The sequence below is a fragment of the Ammospiza nelsoni genome, chromosome 8, assembly GCF_027579445.1.
Source record: "Ammospiza nelsoni isolate bAmmNel1 chromosome 8, bAmmNel1.pri, whole genome shotgun sequence".
Classification (NCBI taxonomy): Eukaryota; Metazoa; Chordata; class Aves; order Passeriformes; family Passerellidae; genus Ammospiza; species Ammospiza nelsoni.
Genome location: NC_080640.1, coordinates 11,958,828 through 11,984,754, shown reverse-complemented (window position 1 = coordinate 11,984,754; position 25,927 = coordinate 11,958,828). Strand labels below are relative to the sequence as shown.

Genomic DNA, 25,927 nt, shown 5'->3' with positions numbered 1-25,927 from the left:
AATTTTTTTCTGACATGTGATGCTTAGAATCTGTCAGATTAATTAGTTTCCCCATATATTCCTATAGGGTTTGCTATGAACATGTAACATAAAATGCAAAAATGTTGTGATTATTTCTGTCTCTCTCTTGTAGAGCTTGAAAGGCCGTTAACAGAGCCACAGATCAAAGTGGTGTGCAGGCAGACACTGGAAGCACTGAACTACTTGCATGAGAATAAGATCATCCACAGAGATCTAAAAGCTGGCAATATTCTTTTCACATTAGATGGAGACATTAAACTAGGTAAGCATGTTGCAAATGAAACTCTTTCCTGGAACTTGGCATGGTCTCTTAATTGTATTTTCCTTAAGCTGCAGTTTGTCAAGGTTCAATATTTACCTACTGAAATACCAATCTAAAAATGAGAGGTTTTTCAGAAGCAAGTGGTTTGGTGCTATCAAGGAAAATAGCAAAAAAAAAAACCAAATAGCAAAAAAAAAAAACCAAAAAAAAACCCAAAAAAAAAAACTTGAGCAAGTATCCTGACTATTCTTATGACAGATTTCATACTTCAAAATCAGCACAAGAAGTCATCATAGATCTTGCTGTTTCTTAGTATAACATTCCTGATTATACTTACCTTCACTGTGATAGCATCAGAACTTCCCTTTGAAGTTGTTAGTTTGGAAAGGGAACATTGTTCACAGCCACCAAAAAGCAGTACCTTGTACTGTTGTCTCTTCCTTTGAGAGAGGAGTAGTAATCTGAATCATCCAGCTTAGTTTTCCATTCCTTTTTCAATTGTTTGTTGCACTGAAATTAAGACAGAACAGTTTGGAACAAAATACAGCTTACTATTGTTGATTTCTGTTTTTTTTTTAAATCTTAGTTTAAGCAGTCATCCACATTTTTAGTCTGATGAGGATTCCTCCATGCAGAACTGACAAAGGGCTGCTGGTGGTGAATAGCATCCCTTCATTCAGCCAGGAAAGGGCAGGAATTATCTGGATCCACTTTGTTTCAGGGGGAAATGTGTATAAGCTGTCAGCCTTTGCAGTGCCTCTACCCATGGCATAGTTCCATGACATCCCTGCCCACGCTCAGGTTTCAAAGCCTTCCCTCTGCATGGGATCAGTGTGATCAGTTGTATTTCTTTGGATGCACAGAGGGCAGAGGTAAGGAAAATCAGAATAGTGCCACAGGGAACCGGGGCTCTAAATTTGCAGCCTTGATACAGACTTTCCTTTTAAATGTAAGCAAGATGTGTCCAAATTCAGGAATATATCTCCTGCTTAACTCATATTGATCACATCTCAGCAAGGTACTGTGCACCTTCTCCATTAGAAACTGAGAATATTTAAGAACCTGCATTGCTGTATTGATCAGTTCAGTGTGATTGTGCTTTTCCATGAATTCCTTCTGTACAAGATTATTCCTTGTACACACAATCCTTGCATCTGGCTTTCTTTTAGTCTGCAGAGTGCGTGTAACTTTACTGGTGTAGCTTTTCTTTGGAGCCAGAACATTTAGTGATGCACTTGGGTCATAGGCCTGATGTGTAAATGTAATAGAACCACTGTCTTAGTTTCTTGGCACTGCTGGAAAAGAAACCACAGATCACAGCAGGAGTCTCATGGTCAGAGAGAATAATTTGTTTCAGTTCATCTCCTCACATGACCTGGCTTCTCCTCATACAGACTTGGAACTACTTTAAGATTTTGTCAAGCTTAGCTGGTATACAGCACCTTGCAGGCTGTCAAGATACTACTTAACAGTTTAGACCACAGGAGATTTCTTTCTCACGTGCATTTGGTGATGCATTCAGGTTTGCTAATTAAGATTTCTAAAAAAGACTTGATGTAATTATGAAAAATGTACAGCATCCTTTGAAGGAGCATTTTACTCCTTATAAACTACTTGTATTTGGATTGTTATACAAAGAAATATATAATTCCTTTTTTAACTGATGTGTGAATGGCAAGTAAATTTATAGCATTTTATTTATATATATATGTATATATATCTGAGTTTTATTATTTCAACACCTGTAGTCCCTCAAAATTTCAGTTTTATGCATTTGAGCCAATAGATTTTAGTCCTGTTTTTTTTCCCCAGAGCAAAATTAGACTTCTCACGTATTGAGCCCATCAAGTGATTTTGTACAGATTACAGATGGCAACATATGGCTCTTTGTCCCTTTGCTTTAATCTCTAGATCTTCATTAACAAAATTGTCTGTTATAAGCATATAATACTTATTTAAATGTCTTTTTTTAAGAGTGAGAGACATAGTGCTTTATAGATAACTAATTGCAAAGAGGTAAAATGTTTTTTTTTTTTGGGTAGATATTAATGAAAAGTACATATGCAAGCTTTCAAGTATTTATTATAAAATCAAAAATCATGTGGAAAGAAACCTGTAAGATGAAGAGGAAATATAACTTTGTGAAAATTTGAGTCCTGAAATTTAAAATGGAATGATTTGTTGAATTAATGAGACGGTGCCATGTTTGATGAATACAGACTTCATAGGCTAAAGAAATGAATTTCTACTTAAAGGAATATGTAATGCACTTTTTCCTGTAGTAAATACATGTTTTGCTTCTGTCCCATACAGCCCAACAGTAGCATTATGGTTTGGGTTTTTTTTTAAGAAATGTAGAATATGTTTTATGTAAAATCTTTCATTATAAATGGTATAAAACCTTGTCACTCAGCTATCAGAGCACAAATATTTTTACCTCACTTTGAATTTTTAATACTGAATGTTTGCTCTGGAATACACATCATTTTAAAAGACAATTGTAAATAAAAAGAATCATAGTATGCTTTCCACCACCCTGTTAATAGTGTTTTATTGTTTGCTTTAAGCGGATTTTGGAGTATCAGCTAAAAACACCAGAACAATACAAAGAAGAGACTCCTTTATTGGCACACCATATTGGTAAGTGCACTCTTTTGCTGACTTTTTGTATTCACTAGTATCTTAATGTTACTTTTAATTTGATATTACAAGCTTGATGGGTACTGTGTAAATCTCCTGATGGTAGAATGTGCTTCTAGCAAGACTTCAGTGAATGTCTGTGTTTAGAACTGTTCTCAGAACACATCAAAAAGCTTTTTCTCATCTGGAACTTTGTTGCTTTCTTTGCAGGATGGCTCCAGAAGTAGTAATGTGTGAGACCTCTAAAGACAGACCATATGATTACAAGGCTGATATCTGGTCTCTTGGCATTACTTTAATAGAAATGGCTCAGATAGAGCCACCTCACCATGAACTGAATCCCATGCGAGTGCTGCTGAAAATCGCAAAATCTGACCCGCCAACGTTGGCACAGCCTTCCAAATGGTTTGTGTTTTATTGACAGCTTTCCAACCCCAGTGTAAGGCACTCCAAGTCATTTGTTTGCTAAATTTCATGAGCACAGCCCTGTTGAAGTTTGTTGTGTAGCTTTATGCTTTAAGGCATATCCGTACAATCCCAATATATGTTTGTACATGTGTGTATACCTTTATATGTCTTCTGACACAATTTGAACTTTTTTTTGGTCATAGTTCTGTATAGAAGCTTTTACCCAGAAATATTTTACAGGCTTTGCCTTAGAATGTATGTGAAATAGCTTTTTTAAAAATGTAGTAACAGATCTGAAGGCCATCTAACAAAGGGTGAAAGGAAACTAAAGCATTTTTATACTAAGAAAGTATTTTTAAGAGCCATTATCTATTTGGTCAATTTAGTATCTTCACATGATTCAGTTACTGATGTAGAAGATGAAGTAGAAGAAGAAGAGCAAAAAGTAAATTCTTCTGATAAAGGACAAACCTTGTTAAGATTGTCTTTATGCTGTTTTTGCCTTGGCATTCCTGTCTTCCCTTTGTGTTTTCCTGAGTCAGTAGCAGGACTTGGAGCTGCAGTGTAGATTCATGTGAACCTAAAGGGTATTTCACTTTATGTGCTAGTCTGATGTTAAGACAGAAGAACAATCACTGCCTCTTTGCTTGTTGTGTAGGTCATCAGATTTTAAAGATTTTCTGAAGAAATGTTTGGAAAAGAATGTAGATGCAAGGTGGAGTGCAAGCCAACTTCTACAGGTAGGAAGAGTTAATTGTTCAGAACTCTTGTTTAAAGGCAAGCATATTTGGTATTTTTTTTAAAGCAGAGTGCTATTATAGTAACTACTTAAATATTTTCAAATAAGGTCTTTGTCCACAATCTCTTTTTAAAATTGATCCTTATTTGGTAAAATTTGATCAGATGATACTAAGCACAGATCAGGTTATTAGTTGAACATATTTTGCTGTAATAGAACCAATTACTTTGTGTAAGTAACTATACTTGTATAATTACAATGGATGAAGGAGTTGTTAGGTCTGTGGCCAGTTGCTGACAGGTGTTTTAAAAGCTTTAATGCTCAGCCTCCTCTGTAATACTGTCAGTGCAGAACAGCTGAACAGGAATAGATGTGACCAGGTACATTTGATTGTGTTTAACGTCAGCACCCATTTGCTTGATCCACAATCCATCTGGCATATGCTGAATAGATTTAAGTAGCAGGGCCAAGCAGAGAAAGAAGATTCAGATGGTAGGAGAGGAACAGGTACCTGCTTGTTCCTAAAGAAAAAACCAGAATTCTAGTTCATGTTAGTAGAAGTTGTTGGAAAGGCAAAGCACATTTTTTTCTAGAAAGTATATTTTCTAGATAAAGCTTGTCAAGAAGTAATTTAACTGTGGAACGGAAATGAAATCTAATTCCAAGAAAAATAACCTTTTTAGAAGTCTTTCTACTTCTATTCTTTGGATTGTGAAAAAGGTCAGTATAAATGAATATTTGTATTTTTAGCAAGTTTGTTAGACTACTTATATAGTATATTTGAACACAAATGTTGTGATTTTAAGACTTCTGCTGAAAAAACACATTGGAACAGTTATGTTAATTGTGAATCTTCAAATGTGAGGCAACCAAAGTAACACTTCTTTGAAGTTCTATTTCTTTCAGATTATGGTTTTCCCACTGTATATTATGAAGCCACCACCTAATATTGTGCTTATTTTTTTGCTTTCACAAGCATCCATTTGTTACTGTTACTTCAAATAAACCAATACGAGAATTGATTGCAGAAGCTAAGGCAGAAGTTACAGAAGAAGTTGAAGATGGTAAAGATGAGGATGAAGAAGAAGAAACAGAAAATTCTCTGGTCAGTTCAAAATTTACTTTTTTTAATATGCTGTGGCAAATTTCCCATCGAGAATTCAGTTTCAATTGTATTAGCCCAACTTTGACATCAAATATTTTAGGAATAACATCATAATCATACTCTAAACTTATTACAAAATAGGTAGCCAGCCATTTAAAAAGTAGCATGTTTGAACTCTTTAAAACTAGTAAATAATAGCTAATAAAGACTAACGTCTTAAATTTTTTACATGTATATGTGCGATTTTAAAAATGGGATCCTGATTTTTGTGTAAATGTTTTTAAATCATAATGACTGGGTGAATGAGGAAATGTGTGTTTGTATTCCATAAAGTGTTTAAAAGATTAGGAAGAGTATTTGACTATTATGATGTAAACTAAGTTTGTGATTTTACAGTGTGGCTATCAAAGATAAGGAAAACCCCACATATTTTATAATCAATGTAGTTCTAAAGATGCTTTAAGATTCTTAGAGTGTGAGTGTGGTTGCTCAGAGGGAAAACTGTGATGTCCAGGGAGGGGTGCAGGTAGCAGAGTGCCCAGGCTGTGTGCTCCCCGTGCCTCCCAGAGCTGCTGTCCTGCACTGCTGCAGGAGCCAAGAGCTCGAGCAGGTGCCTCCATTCCCCCCTCACCCATCTGCACGTTCCTCACGGCCCCTGGCCTCCTTACTGCCTTCCCAGCCCACCCCACGGGCTCCAAACGTGATCCCCGGCAGCTCCCGTCCCGTGGATGAGCTGCTGAGCCATCCTTCCAGGAGAGCTGGACTGAAGCCCACCCTGGGACTCTGTCAGGTATCTCACAAGTGGCATTGCAGCAATGTGTGAGGTAGAGCTCTTCACGTTATTTCCTTGGGGTAATTTTAAACACTCCTGGGAGATTAACACTAAACTTCTTGAACAATTACACAAAGAAATATTTTAAATGCAATTTTGACTTAAAAGGAATCGATTTCTGTATGCTTGGGAAATCCTTAAGGTAGGAAGTGTACAATCTAACCTGTGCTTGCTGCAACAGCTAGCCTGGGATGTTCCCTATGGCAAATCAAAAGCCTGATCTGCAAATTACAGGGCTCTAGCAGGAGATACAGACAGATATCACAATCACTTTGAAGAGTGAAAGGGCAATTGTGGTTAAAATGATGCTTTATTACTATATTCTTTTGGATGTCTCTATGGAATCTGATAACATTTATTCATATTCTGGCAGCGGCAGTTTCTAGAGTGAGGTAACTGTTTCTGTTCTAGTTCTGTACTGCCATTTAATCAGATCTGCTGGAGGTTTTCACCATTTTAATGGGGTTTCAACATGATTAAAACCAGATGAAAAGTTTTCAGGCATTTTTAGCCAAGAGCACAAAGTAAAGCAGAAGAACTTTTATCAGTGCTGCATTTTTAGCATTTTATCAGTGCTGCACTAACCAAAGCTACAGTTGCTTCCTTGCCCAGCTGGCGCAAAGTAAAGTCTTTCAAATCCAGCTGTAGCTGAGACTGTTGAGGAGCTGAACTGATTAAAAAAAGGAATGTGAAAAGAAAAAGACCCTTGAAGAGTATAGCTGATGACCATGATCCCTTTCCCTTGATCACAGTGAAACTTTCTGTTCAGAGCCTGTCTGCAGTTCATGCACTTGTTCTGTGATAGTCCAAGGGAAGGACTCTGAAGTTTTCTAACTCATATAACTGCACGTGAATACAATATTGATCTCTGTTCCTATATTCTCCCATAAAACTGTGCTTTGGTTAAGTTACAAAATGACTGAATACTTTTCTTGCTTTAATTTTTTAGCAGTTACCTGCAGAGAAACGTGCATCCTCTGATCTTAGTATTGCCAGCTCTGAAGAGGATAAACTTTCACAGAATGCTTCTGTCCTGGAATCTCTCTCTGAGAAAACAGAAAGTAATGCCATTGAGGACAAAACAACTGGAGATGAATCTGAGGACATTAAATTTAGGAAAACAGCTGATAACATACACGATACTCCCATTAGTGATGTGAAAGTGCAGAATGGTTCTTTGCCAACTGGTGAAGATGAGCAAGGAAAAATGGTGCCAGCAGAAAAGAATACAGAAAGCCTGGAAAAAATGCATGAGAATACAGAATCCCAGAAAGGAGGTAAAGAACTTGATGTGGAAATAAAGAATGAACCTGACTTAATAATAGAGAAAGAAGATTCCATGGCAGATGAACAGATAGAAGATGACAAACTGAAAGTAGTACCTGTAACTGAAGATAGGGTAGAAAGTGAAGAAGGCATTTCTAAGGAAACTGGTGAAAAAGAAGAGAAGGGAATGGATCTCTTGGATGGTGAGGAAGAAAAGGTCCCTGCAGAAAATAGAGATACAGAACAAAAGGAAGATAAAGGTGAAGCTCAGAAAGAGGCAGTAATAGATACCACTACAGAAGCTCTGCCTAATGCTACAGTTAAAGTGTCTGATGAAGAAAAGGATCTAATAAACCATGGCATTGACAACATTAAGGAGATAGGTGCTATTGCTGAAACACCCATCAGTGATGGGGATAAAATACCTGAGCTGGAGGATAAGCCAGTGGAAAGTCAGGCTAAGCAGGTCCATGAGATAATCAGCTCTGAAGAAACTGTATCAGAAAACCAAGATACAGTTGTTGAAGTAGATCAGAAACTGGCAGAAAGTGAAAATGAGGGTATCAGTAATATAAACAGCACAGAGGAAACACAGATCAAAGACTCTGGAAAAGATATCGTAGACCAGAAGGCATTACAGACTAAACCTAAGGACATTCCTGATAAACCGGTGGATAAACTGACTGGTATGGACCAAAATTCAGGAGAGCATGGACCTGAGAATATACAGGAAACCAACATCCAGGTAGACAAAGAACATCCAGCACTTACCTCAGATGAAATTGTGAAGAATAAGCTTCAAGACACTGTCAGTGAACAAGCTGAGGACTCTGAAGTCACTCCAGTCCCCAGTATTAGTATTAGCACTGAAGAAAATGAGAAGGTCAAAACAGATAATCAAGGCAATACTGAGACTTTACAGCAACTGGAATCGGAGAATTTGAAGGAAAATGATGCAGATTCAGGCACTGGTTCTACAGCTGATAACAGCAGCATTGATTTGAACTTGTCCATTTCTAGTTTCCTTAGTAAAAACAAAGAGACAGGATCAATATCTTTACAGGTAAGTGCAAGGATATATTTTTTAAATATAAAATCTCATGTGAGTGTCACCCTGAAATTATCTCCAAGTGTTGCCTTTGCTACAAAGAAAAATATTGAGGGAGAAACCAGTATGGGACATATATACAAATCTTTGTAGAAACCAAAGTATTCTAAATTGCACCATACAACAATGTCTGGATTATGTGCAGTTATGCTAATTAGTTTCTTACTGTATTGCATAATAGTATAAGCCATAAAAGGAAGTGTAATAATACTGCACATGAAGATTTGTGAATGGCTGTAGGTCAGAGCTGATACTCAAGAAGACCAGCTAAATGCACAGAATTCTTGTTCAATGGAAAATCTCTTGAATATCTAATCTTATACTGAACTCCTGCCACTCCCATATTCTGTCCCTCTGTTTGGGACACCCAGGGTAGGTATTCTGCTGGATTTTTTTATTCCAGTCAGTGTACTCCTGTGGTTGTACTGTGTCCATGCAGTTAGGTCACTATGAATGAGTGTACTCAGAGGAAGCAAATTCCAGACTATGAACTTAATTATTTAAAGTCTTTGTATTAAAATGAATATAGCTATGTTGGGGTAGTAACTGTGTAATGTGAGTTTGAGTGGGGGAAAAACAAACCTAGAAAGACAACCAAACAAAAGAATCATAAATTGGCATAGCTGTGCTAAACATGAGGGAGTTTGCAGTTGCCCTGACACAATGGAGATGGTGCAGGTTCAGCTGGGGTCCTTCTCTTCTTGCAATGAAACAGCAGCAGCTCTGACAACTGAGACTTCTCTAGTGGTCAGCAAGATCATGATATGATTTTTGCTAATATATATCAATAAAAAAATAAACTCACTTGTTTATGTCCAAAGCAGGAGGAAGTAGGTGAGTAAATTGTTATCCGGTTTCAGAACTGGTTTTAAGAATTAAATATGTGTTGGTGGCTGGGGAAATCATGATCAAAAGCAAACAGTAAATGTATCTGTCTCAATTCTTGAAAATAAAACTGCATCAGTTCTCTTCAGAGTTTCTGGCTTAATTTTTTTTCTTCTGGTACTTAGGATAATCAATTGCAGTTTTCCTTCCCTTACTAGAAAGTTTCAGTTTATTGGAATTTTTCAAATTTTCACTTGATTAGTGAGGCACCTGGTAAGTGAGAAGGGCTCTTGATTACTGCATAGAAGACATTTCCAGAAGTATTTGATATAATTCAGTATTAAGAAAAAAGGGAAAAAAGAATATAACCTAAATAAATACATAACAACTTACCAATGCTTAATTTAGGAAACTAGAAGGCAGAAGAAAACGTTAAAGAAAACTCGGAAGTTTGTTGTTGATGGAGTAGAAGTGAGTGTAACCACGTCAAAAATAGTTACTGAAAATGATTCAAAAAGTGAAGAAATGCGATTTCTACGGTAAGTGTTTCTAAAAGTCAAATTTTCAAGAGGTTAGCAGCTGATTTTTTTTTTTCTTTGAATAAAACAAGGGGACTAATGATCTTATTTCAGTCATATTTGGGGATAAATTTACTGGTTTTTTGGTAGAAGTGAATATAAAGTGTTTCTTATTAAGACAATCAGTTCAAAATAGTTTTACTGGGCCCAAGTTGTTAATGATCCTTTTCATCTCTTGTCATTTTGCACTTCTTTTGTTTTCCCCTCAGTATTAAGTGTTCTTTGTCCTTCTTAGGCGTCAAGAGCTCAGAGAGCTGAGACTTCTTCAGAAAGAGGAGCAGAGAGCCCAACAGCAGCTCAGCAATAAGCTTCTGCAGCAGCGAGAGCAGATGTTCAGACGTTTTGAACAGGAAATGACAGTGAGTTTCTGCATTTTGGTGCTCTTAAAATATGACATCTTGATGGAGGAGGCAGAATAGTGCTAAGAGCAATCAGGTGTTTCCTGCCATGATGGCTCTAGCATAGCCTTTATTCTTAAATAAAGGCAATATTTGCCGTTGTGGGGTGCCCAGCTTGTGTGGGGGCTTGCTGCCACAACAATCCATCATGGCCCTTCCTTGCTACAGCACTTCACTTAACAGGACTTAGCTTTCTAAAAAAAGGTACCAAATAATTTTTACAGAGTAAAAAGCGACAGTATGATCAGGAGATAGAGAACCTGGAGAAGCAGCAGAAGCAGACAATCGAGCGCCTGGAGCAGGAGCACACAAATCGCTTACGGGATGAAGCAAAGCGCATCAAGGCTGAGCAGGAGAAGGAATTGTCCAAATTCCAGAATGTGCTGAAAAACAAAAAAAAAGAGGTAAGAGACGATGCCAATATAGAAAATAAGGAGTATAAGCATAGCAAACAGTTGAGATTAGGTCTCCCAGAAGCCATGTCAAACTTGTGCTATACTGAGTTTTGGAAGTGTCACTACCAGTCAGAATTGTGTTTCTTGTTTGACTGCCTAAAGTGAAATACAAACAGCTGACAGGAAGCTTGAGGTATTGATTTTATCATCATCAAGTTAGAAGATTTTGTTTTTCACAAAATATTTAATATTTCCTCTCAAATACTAAATCAAGAAAAAGTATTTTCATAAAGACTATGAAAAAACCCCAGCTATAGTTACTTAGTAAATACTTAATAAATTAGAATTTCGAAGACAATAATTTCAGTTTTGTTTAGTTTTTGTTATTTTTTTTAGATTTTTTTATTGAATATGTGCTGTAATTTTTTTAGAATTTCTTTATATGAATTGACAGCAATAATATGAATTTGGTTTGTTAGTTCAAAAAGGAAAGCCAGGAGAGAGAAGTCTGGATAACCTAAAATCTTTTACAGTTAATTTCATAAATGTCATATTGTTAAGGCAAAAAGACTGACACTGACAACTGGTGCAATAATTTACTTGCATTGGATTAAGAAAAGGTGATATGTTTCCATATGGATTTTGCATCTTAAAAGCTGTTTTATTTCATTTTTGGTTCAATTGCGTAGTGCCCCTTTTTATATAAACGGCTCTAGTGTTTGCTCTGATAGTTACTAGACTCAGAGATTTCTTTAGAAAGCTGAACTGTCAGTGCTTTTGCATAGAATGATCCTGTAGCACAAATGTGCATTGAAATATAAGTTGTATTTAGTTTGAATTGTATGCCCATATGTAAATAACAATTTTTCTTCTTTTGCGGTACCTCTTGCATTTTGAGTCTCTCTCTGTTCACTGGTGATTGGGTTCTACATGGGAAAGTGGGGGAATTTGACATATTGCTCTGAGCTAAAAGCAGTTCTTTCATGGACATAGGAATAGCATGTGGTGATTTGGACTCTGTTTTCTGATGATGCTTCCACTATTAAACAAACAGGCATTTGTCTCTGGGTGCATACTTTTGTGTTTAAAGCTTAAAAAGGCAATGTACAGTTTGAAGGAAAATGCAGCTGCTGCTCTAAAACTGTCCATGTTATATTGGAGTGTACAATGCTACATTTTTGTAATTCTGAAAAACAAAACTCATCAGCAAATTAACAGATTAATAGTCACTTGATTTAGCCAGGTTATATTTAGAATCTTTCTGCTAATCTTGTCTAATTCACCGTGTACTGAAACACGTTCCATCCCAGCGTACGTGTCACAAAAAGTTTCCTGAAAACCTCTTATTTATTGGTGGGTTTCGCTTTAAATTCTTCAGAACCAAACACAACCAAATAATGTTTTGTTTGCTTGTATGATTATTTTGAAGACATAAGCTGTGTAGATGTCATTTATGGTCAGAGACACTAATAATGGCATCCTGTAAATTCAGGTTAGAGACAGTGTCAGAAATAACTGCATTTCAATGGAAGTTATTTTAAGCTTCCAACCATTTTTCACAGCTTTATGTGATGTAACATACTCTGTAGTCCTTTTGCCATAGTGATTCAAGAAAATACCACTTTTGCAGGTGGTGGTTTTCTTAACTATTGACTCTTCTGGCAGCTGCATGGAAGCACAAGCGAGGCACTGCCATTTCTGAGAGCACTGGGCAGCATTTGCATGCAAAAAGCGCTGGCACATCCCTCCTCTCTGCACTGCTGGCATGCATAAAGCACCTATTGTTCCTTCTCTTTTCATTAAGCTCTTTCACTAAACTAACATCCCTGCCACTGAAGCAATGCATGCTTCCACTACCTCTAGTGCTTGACCTGCATGTCCCTATGTTCACAGTAGTGCTTGCTGTGGAGACAAAGTGTTCTTTTCGCCACCTTCTGCATGCTTATATACACTGTAGGTTTTATGTGAAGTGGAGAAAGCACCAAAAGAGCTGAGAAAAGAGCTCATGAAACGCAAGAAAGAGGAGCTTGCACAAAGCCAGCATGCTCAGGTAACAATGGCAGCTTCAAGCTACTAAAATACAAAAGGCAGCAGTATTCACACAGCTTGATGTTTTCACCTCTTGTTGTTGTTGAGTGAATATGGAACTTAACTCAAACTAACCCTACAAACTGCTCTCTTTCTTCAAGTACTCCCATGTCTTAGACTCCCATCTTAGACTTAACTGGGTAGAAATGTGGCAGCGGTTGCCAGGTTTGTACTGTCAAGTGTAGGATTTTGTGTGCTCTACTGAAAAAGAATGGTATTTTTCTACAGCACGTTTATTTACAGTGCTTTTATGAGTGGTAAGTACTCCATGGGTCCTTCAAATTTTAAAGGTTATAGTCAGGAGGAAGTTTAGAACTACACAAATGCAGAGGAGGAAAATGTATCTAATATGTAAGCACGAGACATCTTGTTTATAGGAGCAGAACAGATTAGGTAAAATGTTATTTAAATGTCAAAGTGTAGGTGTATAGAAACTTTACAAAACATCATCTGTGATTTCATGCCTTCAGACTTGCTGCTTTTCTATGACCCAGCTAGAAAGAGGGCTAGTATTTCAGAAAAATACTGGCTTTGTGATGGCCACAGCTTGTACAGAGTGAATTTGAACCACAGCAGTGCAGGTTTGGATTGAGTAACTTAAAGATTAAATGTTTATGTGAGTGACCTAGTATAAAATAGCAACTTTATTCCATTATGTGTTTAATTTAAGAGGGGATTTCCCAGGATAGAAGGTGATTGAGTTGCAGCACTTTCGCCATACCAAAGATATCTGTCTTTAAACTTTTTAAGGAAACAAAAATCTAATTTTTCATAGTATTTGTAGAGACATAGTTAATTTCCTTTGCTGCTTTCAATTTGCTGAAGAGAGGTGAAAGAAGATTTTAAGTGTGAAATATCCTTACTTGGAATGACAAGTGCTAAACAAGGTGCAGCTGCTTATATCTAGAACTTCCATCAGCATCTACTTGTGTGATTAGCCTTGACATTTCAAATGTTTCTTACTAACGTACAGCAGATCTCATTTCTTCCCTTTTTTAAGAATAGGAATACCTTTCACTATATTATGACACACAATTACATTGTGTCCCACAGGGTGTTGCTCAGGTTATGATTCAGTCTTTTCAGTTGTCTTCATGTACGCTTTTCAACGCACAAATGCAGGATGTAAGTCTTAAAATGCAACACAGTGCAAGTTTATCTTCCTGATTTCCAGATGTGTGTCTTCTCTTCTCTTTCTGCTCATATGTGCTGATCAATGTCACTGCTGTCTCCAAACTGGTTAGCACCAATGTGGGTAATTGTGCACTATCCATTGTCAAAAGTTCCAAAAGACAGTAGTTACTCAGTCTGAGCGAGACACTGAGGATTCACACATGCAACATGACACTTGGTCAGCACATGTGAGAAACATTGTGTGACTTGTATTCTGTGTGTGCAGTGAAACCATGTATTTTAAAGATGTTTGAGTTTATTTTAAGATACGGGGCATAACCAAGTGGTACTTTGAAAAAGGTTGGCTGCCTTGCACTGTCTGCCTTTAAACCACCCAACACATTCTTTAGTAAAGTCGGTGACATTCATTTTATGTGATACTTGAGTAGATGTGAGAAGTGGAAAGGGCAGGGTATTTCCTGAGATTGCCTAGTTTATCTTACAGCACTAGCAGGTATAACTTCATAAGAGTTACTCTGTAGAGAGCAGCAATGATATTTAAATGATTAAATGTGTAAAGCTCAAGCATAATCACTTTTTGACCATGACCATGTTCTACACTAGAACAGCTTTCCCCCACTCCCTCCAAATCAAAAATCTCCCTGCAGATTAAACACTGTGTTGATTATGTGTCTACACCCTCAGAATATTCAATTTGTAGTAGTCTTTTTAACCTTTTCTGGTATAAAGGGAAAAAACAGGATTTTTTCTCCCTCTATAAATTCGGTTAGGTGTGTCTGACTTAATTTACAGACATCACCTTCCAGTTCTTTTTGTACCCTGAGATCTGTTACTGTCAGCTTAATTCACCTCTGGTTTTTTGTTACCTGTCTCATTAAGAGACAAGAAAGCCTCATCTATGAATAACTTTATGTAAAGATGAAAACCAGGATTTTTTTTGTCAAAATAAAAGGTACTTTTAATGAACATTAATTCCATTTGTTATGGATTTGAGCAGCCCACCTTGGCTCTGACATTGTTCTTTCTTTTGGCCTTGATATCATGCTATAAGCATCTGGTTCAATTTCTTGTTTTAAGGCAGGTGTGAGTGTGTGTGTGTGTGTGTGTATGTGCATGCTTGCATGCTCATAGCTGTGGTTTTTAATGGTTGCAAAGAAGAAAGGCAGCAGTAGGTCGTGGGGCATGGGAGGGGGACTCAGTGCTGTCTGCTTTTCATGATGGGATGTAACAGTGATGCCCCTGGATAATGGGAAGATGCAGGTGATAAATCCCTTTGTGAGGAGCCAGCTCAGCTCGGGTGTGAGCAGGTTACACCCCTGCAGAACCATGGGGTGTCTGCACAGTGGTCCTGCAGAACTCCCAGTCTCAACAGCGTGCCCCAAGGACAAGATAAACCACACAGTTCTGAAACCTAACTGTGTAAATAAATAGGCTTTAGCTAATCACTCAAAGCAGAATAACCATACATACCTTTATTTTCTTACCTACATGAATAATTAACCTGTTTTAGAATGAGATCAGCTTTATATTGAGTATTGTCTTTGCTAGCTCTGAATGTGCAGCTTGTTCTGAGGAGAGACAAGAGATGGAATGAGTTGCAGATGACTGGCTAGATTGGTACCTTTGGTCTTATTTCTGTATTATTTAAACATGAATATGCTCTTACCTACACTGTACACAGAAAATACAAAAGATGGATAATTTGATAGCCAAGGCACCCTAGCTCAAACTTTCATAGATGTATTTGTTTTCATATATAGCTAATGCTGAGAGGACTGGGAGTTTCATTAACATGTATTATGGTTAGAAGAACCCTATTTAATTTACTTCTATTGGTTTTTACCAGGAGCAGGAGTTTGTGCAGAAACAGCAACAAGAACTGGATGCATCTCTGAAGAAAATAATTCAGCAGCAGAAGACAGAACTGGCCACTATTGAACGTGACTGCCTCAACAACAAACAGCAGCTCATGAGAGGTACCCAGCACTTCCTTGGAAACAGGCACTGGTTTTTAGTAAAACAATGCTCTTTCTTTGCTTTATGAAATCAAAAATTTCATGACCAATCTAGAACTGTAACAAAATCCTGTTTCATTTGCTATGAAAGAGCATTGTTTTTAAAATCCATTTTTTGGCCACTTCTGAACATACACTAGGAGGTTGGGAAGTATGGGGTAGGACTGCAATTCCTGAACCAACCTTTCTGTTTTCCAGCTCGTGAAGCTGCATTCTGGGAGCTGGAGGAGCGGCACCTACAGGAGAAACACCAGCTCCTCAAGCAGCAGCTCAAGGATCAGTACTTCATGCAGAGGCACCAGCTGCTTAAGAGGCATGAAAAAGTTAGTGTTGACTTTGACTTTTTCTCTTGTGTATTGTAATATCAATTTTTTTAATCAAGTAATCTTACAATCTTTCCCAGTGTTTGCACAGGCAAGACCCAGATAAGTATTTTGAAGATGTTATATGCTCTGTTGAAATTTAAAAAATCTTACTTTAGTAATATACAGAAGTACAAATTATGATATTTTCCCTTTTGATTCTTTAAAAAAAAACCCACCAACCAACCACAACATCAGTCTTTTACTATAAAAAATACCAAATTCTGCTTATCCGCCAAAACCAATTTTGATTTGTGTTTAAACAAATCTGCTCAGAAGTAAATAATCCTGGAATTAAATGAGCAGAATGAACTGGATTAGCTTCTGGGCAAGTAGCTGACAACTGTCTCTTTATAGCTAAATCCTTATTTTCCACTAGGCATTTTGGTTTTTATAGAATACACAAAAGAAAATAGTTCAATTTCTGAAACTGTAAACCAGGAGAGAGTTGTTTGAGCATCTCTTGGTGATCAGAGCATGAGCAGCCTCCACTGAAGGCTTGTTCTGTCCACTCTGATTTGTCCCATGTAGACTGTTGCTTTCCCTAGCTTTTTTAAGCAAACTGCCCCCTCCACAGCTGTAGCCCAGAAGTTCAGTTACACAAAAAGGAGTTTCTCCTTTTGAATAACAGGCTTTGTAAAAGGCAGTGCAGGAGTTGAGTAAGCGCTGGTAAAATATATGTGTATTTACATTTATTACAGAATTTTCTTTGGGTTGGGCAAGATCCAGAGCTCTCTGCAAGAAGCCTCTCCTCCCCACTGTTACTCCTGGGGCTGGGAATGGTTTCTGCTGACAGGCACTGAGTCACACCAGAGACTTATTCTTGAAAAGAGATGCACACTGTATAACATCACAGCTACTGTGTAATATTTCCACATGGTTAACGTTTCAGGAAACAGAACAAATGCAGAGGTATAATCAACGCCTTATAGAGGAGTTAAAGAACAAGCAAACTCAGGAAAGAGCAAGACTGCCTAAAATCCAACGAAGTGAAGCAAAGACCCGCATGGCCATGTTTAAGAAAAGTTTAAGAATCAATTCATTTGCTTCTCCAGACCAAGATCGTGAAAAAATTAAGCAGGTAATTAATAAATTAATATTTAATAGTTTTAATAGTGTAAATGCTGAATGTGAGGATGAAATAGAGTGCACTCTCATGCGTTCCCACATGGTACCAAACTGGGCTGATGCACTGGATGGGGTTAGAGGAAATCATCCTTCCCTGCTGCTCTGGTGAGCCTCTTCTGAAGTGCTGGGTCCAGCCCTGGGCTTACCAGTACAAGTCAGACACAGATTTATTGAGTGAGTCATGCAAAGGGCCTTGAAGAAGATGGCTGAGAGACTCAAGTGTCTTGTTACACAAGGAGCCACCTGGGGTACCTGGGATGCTGCAGCCTGGAGGAGAATAGGCTCAGGAGGGTCTTGCCCATGTGTATAAGTACCCAACAGAGGGAGCAAAGAAGGTGGAGCCAGACTTTTCCCAGTGGTGCCCAGTGACAGGGTGAGAGGCAGCAGCCACAACTGAAATACAGAAAATCCAGCTTCAACATGAGAAAATATTTTGTAGTGGGAAGATGGTCAAACACTGGAGCAGGTTGTGCAGAGAGCTTGTAGAGATGCTCAGAACCCAACAGGACAGAGTCCTGCACAGCCTCTTCCTGGTGACCCTGCTTTGAGTAGGGAGGTTGATCTTTGCAGGTCCCTTCCAACCTCAACTGTTCTGTGATTCTGTGAAACATTTTTAAGGGTGCTTGATTTTTGTGAGCTTTTGAACTAAAGCTGTAGGTATTCACTCATTCTTTAAAAGGGAATGCTGTGCAGAGGTTGAGAGGTTTGCTTTCTAATGCACCACAGTCACAAATCATGGTTTCATACGGTGAGCACTGGAAGGATGACAGATGTGGAAAATATGGTCTCCTGTAGCTGTTTAACACCAGCCTAAACCAATGCTTGCAGCTGGACTGCTGTGTCACAGTTTCAGAGGGAGGTAATTTCAGGAATCTGGAAGTGAAATGTGCTGCGTTTTAAGGAAAAATCAGAGTGCAGACAGAGAAATGGAATTAAAACTGTACAGAACTTCCTTTGTAAGAATTTTAAAAAGAAAAAATAGAGAAAATTACTGCTTAAATCTTCTAGAACTGTTCTTCTCAGTATGTGTTCATTCTATTAGATGCAGTTCTTTGACTCATGCAAACGGTTTTATTCAGAGGCACAATATAAATAATGTCTTATTTTTAATTTTAGTTTGCTGTTCAAGAAGAAAAGAGGCAGAAGAATGAGAGACTGGCGCAGCATCAGAAACATGAAAACCAAATGCGGGACCTTCAGTTGCAGTGTGAAGCAAACATCAGGGAACTGCATCAGTTACAGGTTAAAAATAGATGATATTAAATGACCATTCAGTGAGAAGACTTAAGTTAATACCAGATGCAGGCAAAGTAAAAACACCTTTCCTTAATTTTTACTGTGTAGTTTTTTCAGCTTTGTTTTCAAAGGCCTGCAGTGCACTGCTCTGCCCGATTCATATGTTCCCATCAATTTATGAGTAATCATTTTAAATGAAGAAGAGTATGAACCAGAAGCAGATGATCACTTCTGGAATACCTGTCAAGTTCCCAGGGCTATTTTCTGTAGGCAGCATTTCCTTTTAACTTGATTTTGCTGGAGTGTCATTAATCAGAACAGAGGTAGGCAGCACAGGCATTACCCACGAGAAGTTTGCAGCAATACTGCAGGAATAGGAGGTTTTTACCAAGTGCTGCCACTTGCATGTGAGCTTCTGGAAGGTACTTAGAAGGAATTCTCTTCTTGTGATAAGGAGCTCTGATTTGTCTCTTTTGGTATGCATTTTGTTAAAGTTTCTGCTGGATTCCAGAGGCCAGATCTCCTTTTCTGTTAAATCAGCTTTTCCCAGTTTCAGGGACACAAGGCAAGTTTTAAAGCATTAAATGATCACCTGCTGATAACCTTTGCTTAGAGAAATCATGCAAGGACCAATGAAGCTCATTCTACTCTATTCACTTTCTTACATCCTGAAAAAACAGTCCCTGGCTGTGCCACTAATATGCCCCAGTAAATCCCCAAGTACTGTGGGAGCCTTGTGAGAGTTTGAGCTGCAGTAAAATACAGCAGATTAGGGCTGCTCTGAGCTTCACAAGGAAAACTGGCACTTGCTACACTCAGGTCTAGTCAAGTGCTTGTTGTTTGTGTTGCTGTGGTTCTGTACTCTGCATCAGACCCATTTGGAACTGGAACCCTAGGAACACAACCATCGCCAACTGCTCTTAAAAAAGTGCAGAGACTTGAAGCCAAATAATTGATTTTTTTCTTGTCATGCTTCAAAAGTGCTCTGAAAGTGAGGCAGATGCCGGGGTACCTTACTGAGAGAAATGTGAAGCTGAGGTGTGATTTGAGCCTTATCATAGGGCAATTTTGAGGCTGCTTCTGCAACCACCTTTGTCTCTTCTCTAAGCTCCATTTGTTTGTCTCAACTCTTGGCACCAAGAGTTGAAATATTTCCAAAAAACAGCTTCCTTTTTAATGTAATTGGTTTTAATAAATTATACAGACTATCTTTAAAAAGCAAAGCAGAAATGCTGCATGACCTTGAAAAGCATCATTAGGCAGTGAAACACAGTTTTGAGTAACACTCTCAGCAGCTGCCTTAATGATGCTCAGCAGTGTATTTGGATTTATGAGTGTTTCTTATCTCAATTGGCTCTGATGGAAAGATCAGCTTTTGAAAACACAGCCTTGTAACATACTTTCATCTTGTAATTATTCACGTCACTATTTACACGGAATAAGCTAATTAGAAAGAATTAGGACAACATATGTCACTGTACAAATGTTGAGTTGCCTAATCTGAATTAGTTTTACATAAGGATTATCTTGTTTTAAGAATGAAAAATGCCATCTACTGGTTGAGCATGAGACGCAGAAGCTAAAAGAGCTGGATGAAGAGCACAGTCAAGAACTGAAGGAATGGAGAGAGAAATTGAGACCAAGAAAAAAGGTAAATGGGAGCAGTTCATGAGTCAGGCAATTATCAAGGGTTTGATCTAGAACATACAGACAGTACAAAAGTATTGCAGAGGAGGAGAGTCAAGCTGCTGTACAAAGCTGTTGCAGTTCACTGTATAATAAAAGATGTTTAAAAATTGCATAAGCTGAGCAAAGGGCAGGTGCACCAAAACAGGCTGGGTGTTACCAGCCTCTTTGCAGGGCTCCCACCTGCAGCATGTGTGCAGGTTTGCAGGGAAAACTTAGCTGGAGGAAAATCTGAGGCTGGCAATTTATTTCAGAAGCCAATAGGTTACTGCAAAAATTGAGTGATATATAGCAGACATATAGCTGGTGGTGGAGGTTGGTCTTGGGGGGGATTATTTTATTTTAAAAGGGAACGCAGTAGAGTTTCACACAGTTCAGAGATTGATCAGACAAAATGTCTCCATAGTAATGGGTTTCTTGTACTTTGCCTTGTTAATCCTGTGACAATCTGATTTTGGTTTTAGATGCTGGAAGAAGAATTTGCCAGAAAACTGCAGGAACAGGAAGTTTTCTTTAAAATGACTGGAGAATCCGAATGCCTTAATCCTTCAACACAAAGCCGGATTTCCAAATTCTACCCAATCCCCAGTCTTCACTCCACTGGGTCATAACTCTGGGAACTTCTGGAGGATTTTTGGTGTTTGGAATTCTCCCTCTTTACGGTCTAACCCGACTTACCTGCGGCGTATGAACATCAGGGACCTCGCCTGTCTTGTTTTCAGTGGAGACAATCAGTGTCAGGAGCGCTTTCTTCACTCCCCTAAATAGAAGAAACAAACCAAGTGTTGGTGTACAGTGGTATTGTTACGTCCTTCAGATGTTTCAAGACTAAGTGGGCTTTTTATCCCAGTCTCTAAAAGTACATTACCTATGGTTTTGACTTTAAGCCTGAAATATTAATTATGCTCTTTCTCATCATAAAAAAAATGGTTTCTCATCTGAACACTTAAATTGTGTAATATTAGTTCTGCTACTGTGTTTTTAAGCATCAGATTTCTCCATGAGAGAATTCCACAATTTAAACTGCCATGAGAGGTTTAAAATTTTTATAATGTGAGCAGTGTCTTCATGGCAAGGACTGAAACTAATTACTAAGAACATGCCAGTAATCAGAAAAACAAACCCTTCTGTTTAAACACAATTGGCAAAAGCAAAAGCCTTTGCAATTTCTTTCGAAAGAAACCTCTGGCATAAATTAAACTGAGCTGATCTCCATGACACGTTTTGTCCATTAGTTCCATAATGAAATGGGGTGCTAGTTTAATTAATACAGTGCCTGAAACACTTAGATATGCTGATCCTGGCAACAGGATACTGTTTTGTCATTTAAAAACACAAAACTCCTTAGCATTGCTATTACTGTACAAAACAAGATTTCTTGCTGCTACTGCCATTTTTGTTGTAAATCCTCACCCTAAAATATTTTGCACTAAAATATGTAAAGGTGAAAGAAATGCTAACTTTAAAATGCACAGTTTATTATTTTCTTTAGCTATTACATACAGGTGGTTAGTTCTACAAATTAAAAAACTGTAGAATGTATTTTTTAGAAAGCGGTGTGCAAAATGCACGTGGTTTCTCTAACTGTACCTGGAATGGGTAGAGCCATTGTTCTGTTCTTACCAAAGTCTGTTCATTTGAACTCCATCACAGAAGTGGAGGTGGATGGTCATATTTATAAATAACCGTGGCTAAAGTCTGATTTCACTAGAAGTGTTAGTTTCTTTTTTTTTTTTATTTTAGTCATTTTATTTTAAGGAAAGATTTAAGTTAAATATACAGACAAACTCCTTTATGAAGCTGGGTGTTTTGCTTTTGTGTCGCCACCTACTAACATAGGCAGGTTTTATTTTTTGAGTTCCTAGATGTACCATAAGTTATTTGCCTGACTGATCTGTAGTGGGAAATCTGAACTGTGTCTCCTATAGCAGGGTAGGGAAATACAGCTGTGTTAGGTCACTTGCTGCACTCCTTTTGGTGGATGGAGGTTGAGTCATATCAAGGCAGTGTTACAAGCTGTACTTGGGTATGTTGGAGCTCCATTTGTAAAATAGTATTTGCTTTCTGTCTTTTGAGGTCTGATGTTCTCTGGTATTTTTGGGCATCAACTGCACCCGTTTTGTTTGCTTGCTTTGACTGTGCAACTGATGCCCATTCCATGGCGTTCATTTCATGGGAACAGTGTTGCTGCATGGCAATGAACTCAGAAATTAACATAGGACTTTAATCAGCTGTGGTTGAAACCTTGGATGCTGAAATCCTTGGACGTTGAACCAGTATCTTCTCAATGAAGACACTTAATTTACAGCACAGTAAAAAGAAAATTGGAAAATGCATGTTTTAATTTAAATTTTGTAACTTTTTGGTAGCATAATTACTTTAATAGCTAGCCTTCATTTCTGGCATTTTATTATTTTAAATGTGTATTGTGTAGTGTTGTAAATTCACACACCATATCTCTAGAAGGTTCTTTGTTGCTGAATGCAAAGTTTTTTGAATTGTTTGTTTAGTAGGGAGAAACAAGTCTTTGAAGACCTTTTGCTTTTTAAGCTCCACCTTCATAAATTGACTGTTACTAAGGTAACATTAAATAATCTTCATCTCTATTTAAAAGAATTTGTTTGCAATTTCATATGAAGTAGGCTCAGTGCTTTACCTGGGGAGTAGGCAGGGCAGGCAGATTTCCTCTTCTGGATTATGTCTACGTTCATCTCTATTAAATCCTCACAGGGAAATGTTAATAATCTTCTCCTTACGTTTTTGGTCGTTTCAGTGATACATTGCTAATATGTAATGGCATTCTGTTTACCTCTGTCTGAATCTCTTACATCTTTTATCTGAAGATCCTTTTCACACAGGCCCTGCAATCTGATCTCATTGTAAATTGCACAAATAACTGTAACTGAGCTCTGGGATGAAGTGAGGGATCAGATGTGGTGATGGAAGCCTTGCTTAGGTCTCCAGGTGGGGAGCCCTGTGAAGCACTTGCAGCCTTGTGAACTGGGCTGAGAATTGATACCAAGCACAAAAATATGTTCACTGAGTGATAACAAGAACTAGCATGGGTACTTACACATCTAGACTGACAAAATTTGGTTTAAGTGTTGCAGAATGTGAGAGAGGTGTTACAATATTGTATCAGTGTCACAAAATTCAAGTCAAATTAAATTTAGTCTCACATAGGCCTAAAGGACATCTCCTGAGATGTGAAATCCAATCTTGGTACTATCTCACGTCACCTCTCTAATGAATGTTAGCAGCTCCATCTCCAGGGTGGTAAAGTGTATTTTCTGCAGCCAATGTACTTACTTACAAATTCTTACTGTTTGGCAGATCTCATTGTCCCCACACGCTCCTCCAAAGCTGATCACAAATCAGTGTTTGTTCACCACTGTGTTTTACTACATTGTAAATTCTGTCCACAAGAAAATGAGAAAAGGCAATAAATCCCTAGATTGCAGTGCTGCATGTGGGTTGTCCTCCTGTGTTTACAACTGATCCTCATGGAAAACCTGCCTGCAGGGCCTCAGCCTCACACCATGTGTTTCCCAAGCTCTGAAAGTGCATTTTGCACTGCTTAAGACATCCAGGGAGAGCTGAGGCTAAAGATCTTCACGTGCACCTGCTACCTGTTTTTAGGAGATTCTGGCTGAGGAGGGGGTTACCAACAAGGCAGAAAATGGGCTGTGGCAGCTCTTGATCTTCTGAAGTTCCAGGGGAACTCTCCTGCTTGTTTTATGAAGAAGACTTACTCTGGCATTTGATCCTCTGTGATCCCCATAAAACACATTTTCCTTCTCCAAGCATTCTGCTGTCACTGGTGTGTACATGAGAACTATGCACAGTATGTAAAGATATGATACTGAAGTTGTTATTCATATAATGTAGGTCCTGATTTATAAACAACTTATGAAGGAAAACCTTTATTTGAATTGGCACCTGAATTCAAATTCCCTGCTGGCAGGGCTGCACTGTCCTGACCATCAGCAGTCATTCAGAGTGATTTTTCACATCACATTAAAAACTGATGTTCAGTCTGAGCTGCACCCTTTTTTCCAGGTAGTCTTTTAAGCTGATATTCTTTTAAAATTGCATTCACAGGTACTCAATATCTGATCTATCACATAGTTTAAGGAATTATTCTTCTGTCCCAGAGGACTTTATGATAACTCTATTCTACTGAATTATTGTCCTTAAAAATTTGAAACATAGCACCTTAACTAAGACAGAGCTAAGCAAAGCAGCAATGAAATCACTTTTGTCACACCATGTCTTGTGACAGCATCACATAGGAAGTTTAGGCTGATTCTCCAATTGAAATAGTATCTGCCTTGCAAGTATTTCAAGCTTGCTTTCATATAGGAAAGATTCAAATAGGTGGTTTAAATTCAGGCACTTTAGTTCACTTTCAGGTAGCCTGATTTTCAGAGCTGTTGTGCAGCTGTAGCTCCCAGGACCTCAGAAATATATCATTGCTGAAAACTGAAATGTACAAAGAAGCTTGGTGCTAGTTGCTTCCACTGATCTACTGCTTCTTGGTTTATCTGCTGTGGGGAAGACAGGCAAGTTTGAGGACAGTGACTCTGTGGTTGTTGGAGGAAAGGGCAGGGAGTGTTTAGGGCCATCACTGTGTCAATAAGTTCAATGTTAGCATTTACACTCTCATCATTTTACATCAAAATCTGTACTTCTAGATCTCTGAAACTTCCTTGTGTTGATGTGTCCATGCAAATTTCACAATCCCAGCCTCCTTCTGCCATCTTCACAGCAGATGAAGATAGATTAGAGAGAATTAACCTTGTACACATGCAAGCCAAGGCCAGGATGCCCCATCATTTCTCAGTCTTGTAAAAGATGAGAACAGATAAAGGGAAGGAGAAGACAAAGGAAATTACAGTGGTTCTTTTACAGAACTTTTACTTGTCCTGCATCTCTTTTCTCTAGCTCAGTCCTCGTGCTTTGTTTTTTGTAGCTCCTTTGCACATCCAGTATCTGGGCAGTCAGTGGTGCCAGAGGAAAATCCCTTAAGCATGCTCATGCCCAACCCATGAGAAAGGGCTCATGTGCTTTCCCTGTACTGAAAGAAGGGAGTGGCTGAGTCCAGGGTTGCCCTGATTTCACAAAGTCTTCCAGACTTACAATTCGGTGGTAAAGCTTCTTTGGTAATGAGAATCAGTCCTAAAATGGTGGAAAGAACAGAAAGTAGGAAGGGACATGCAGTGTTGTACTGTCACCCCATTTTCTGTCAGGAAGCCAAGCAGAGCAGGAGCATCCTGTGACAAAACACACGCCTGAGGCACCGCTGGCCTCCCTCGTGTTCTCCCAGCAGTTTGTTGAATGTTTTGTGTTAACTGCAAACCAAGCTATTTTTGCCTTACAGAAAGCAACCAAAAATCATGAGATGGATGAATAATTGGCTAAGGGTCTCTGTACAGCTTGTGGAAGTGAACTTGCAGTAGCAGCCATACAACGGTTTTGGGAGTTTTTTGTCTTGTTTTTCAAAGTAATTTGATTTCATGGCTTTCTGTAGAATATTGTAATAATTCTGCTGTAAATACAATAAAATCACAGTTTGCTGAAATCGCCTCAATTTCGTTGTTGGAAAACTTGTGTGAAATACAAGTGATTTGTACAAGTGTTTGAGTGAACAGGATGATCTACAATGTTTAAAATAACTGAGTATGAAAGTATTTAATGATTG

At 38.2% G+C, this 25,927-nt stretch overlaps 1 protein-coding gene across 3 annotated transcripts in view; it reads left to right on the top strand.

The window, feature by feature from the left end:
• Nucleotides 1-25,807, top strand: part of SLK (STE20 like kinase) — a 49,468-nt gene extending 23,661 nt beyond the window's left edge. The window contains exons 4-19 of one of the 3 annotated variants that reach the window (XM_059476638.1): nt 134-283; nt 2,851-2,923; nt 3,134-3,328; nt 3,990-4,071; nt 5,047-5,175; nt 6,960-8,336; nt 9,615-9,745; nt 10,020-10,143; nt 10,407-10,586; nt 12,535-12,627; nt 15,646-15,775; nt 16,013-16,137; nt 17,069-17,257; nt 18,421-18,546; nt 20,078-20,191; nt 20,691-25,807. In XM_059476638.1, the coding sequence (XP_059332621.1) occupies nt 134-283; nt 2,851-2,923; nt 3,134-3,328; nt 3,990-4,071; nt 5,047-5,175; nt 6,960-8,336; nt 9,615-9,745; nt 10,020-10,143; nt 10,407-10,586; nt 12,535-12,627; nt 15,646-15,775; nt 16,013-16,137; nt 17,069-17,257; nt 18,421-18,546; nt 20,078-20,191; nt 20,691-20,837 (3,365 nt within the window). In that variant the 3' untranslated portion in view covers nt 20,838-25,807. Of the gene's footprint in view, nt 1-133; nt 284-2,850; nt 2,924-3,133; nt 3,329-3,989; nt 4,072-5,046; nt 5,176-6,956; nt 8,337-9,614; nt 9,746-10,019; nt 10,144-10,406; nt 10,587-12,534; nt 12,628-15,645; nt 15,776-16,012; nt 16,138-17,068; nt 17,258-18,420; nt 18,547-20,077; nt 20,192-20,690 lie in introns of all 3 variants that reach the window. The other 2 variants (XM_059476636.1, XM_059476639.1) reach the window with 2 other exon arrangements.
• Nucleotides 25,808-25,927: the final 120 nt, after the last annotated feature.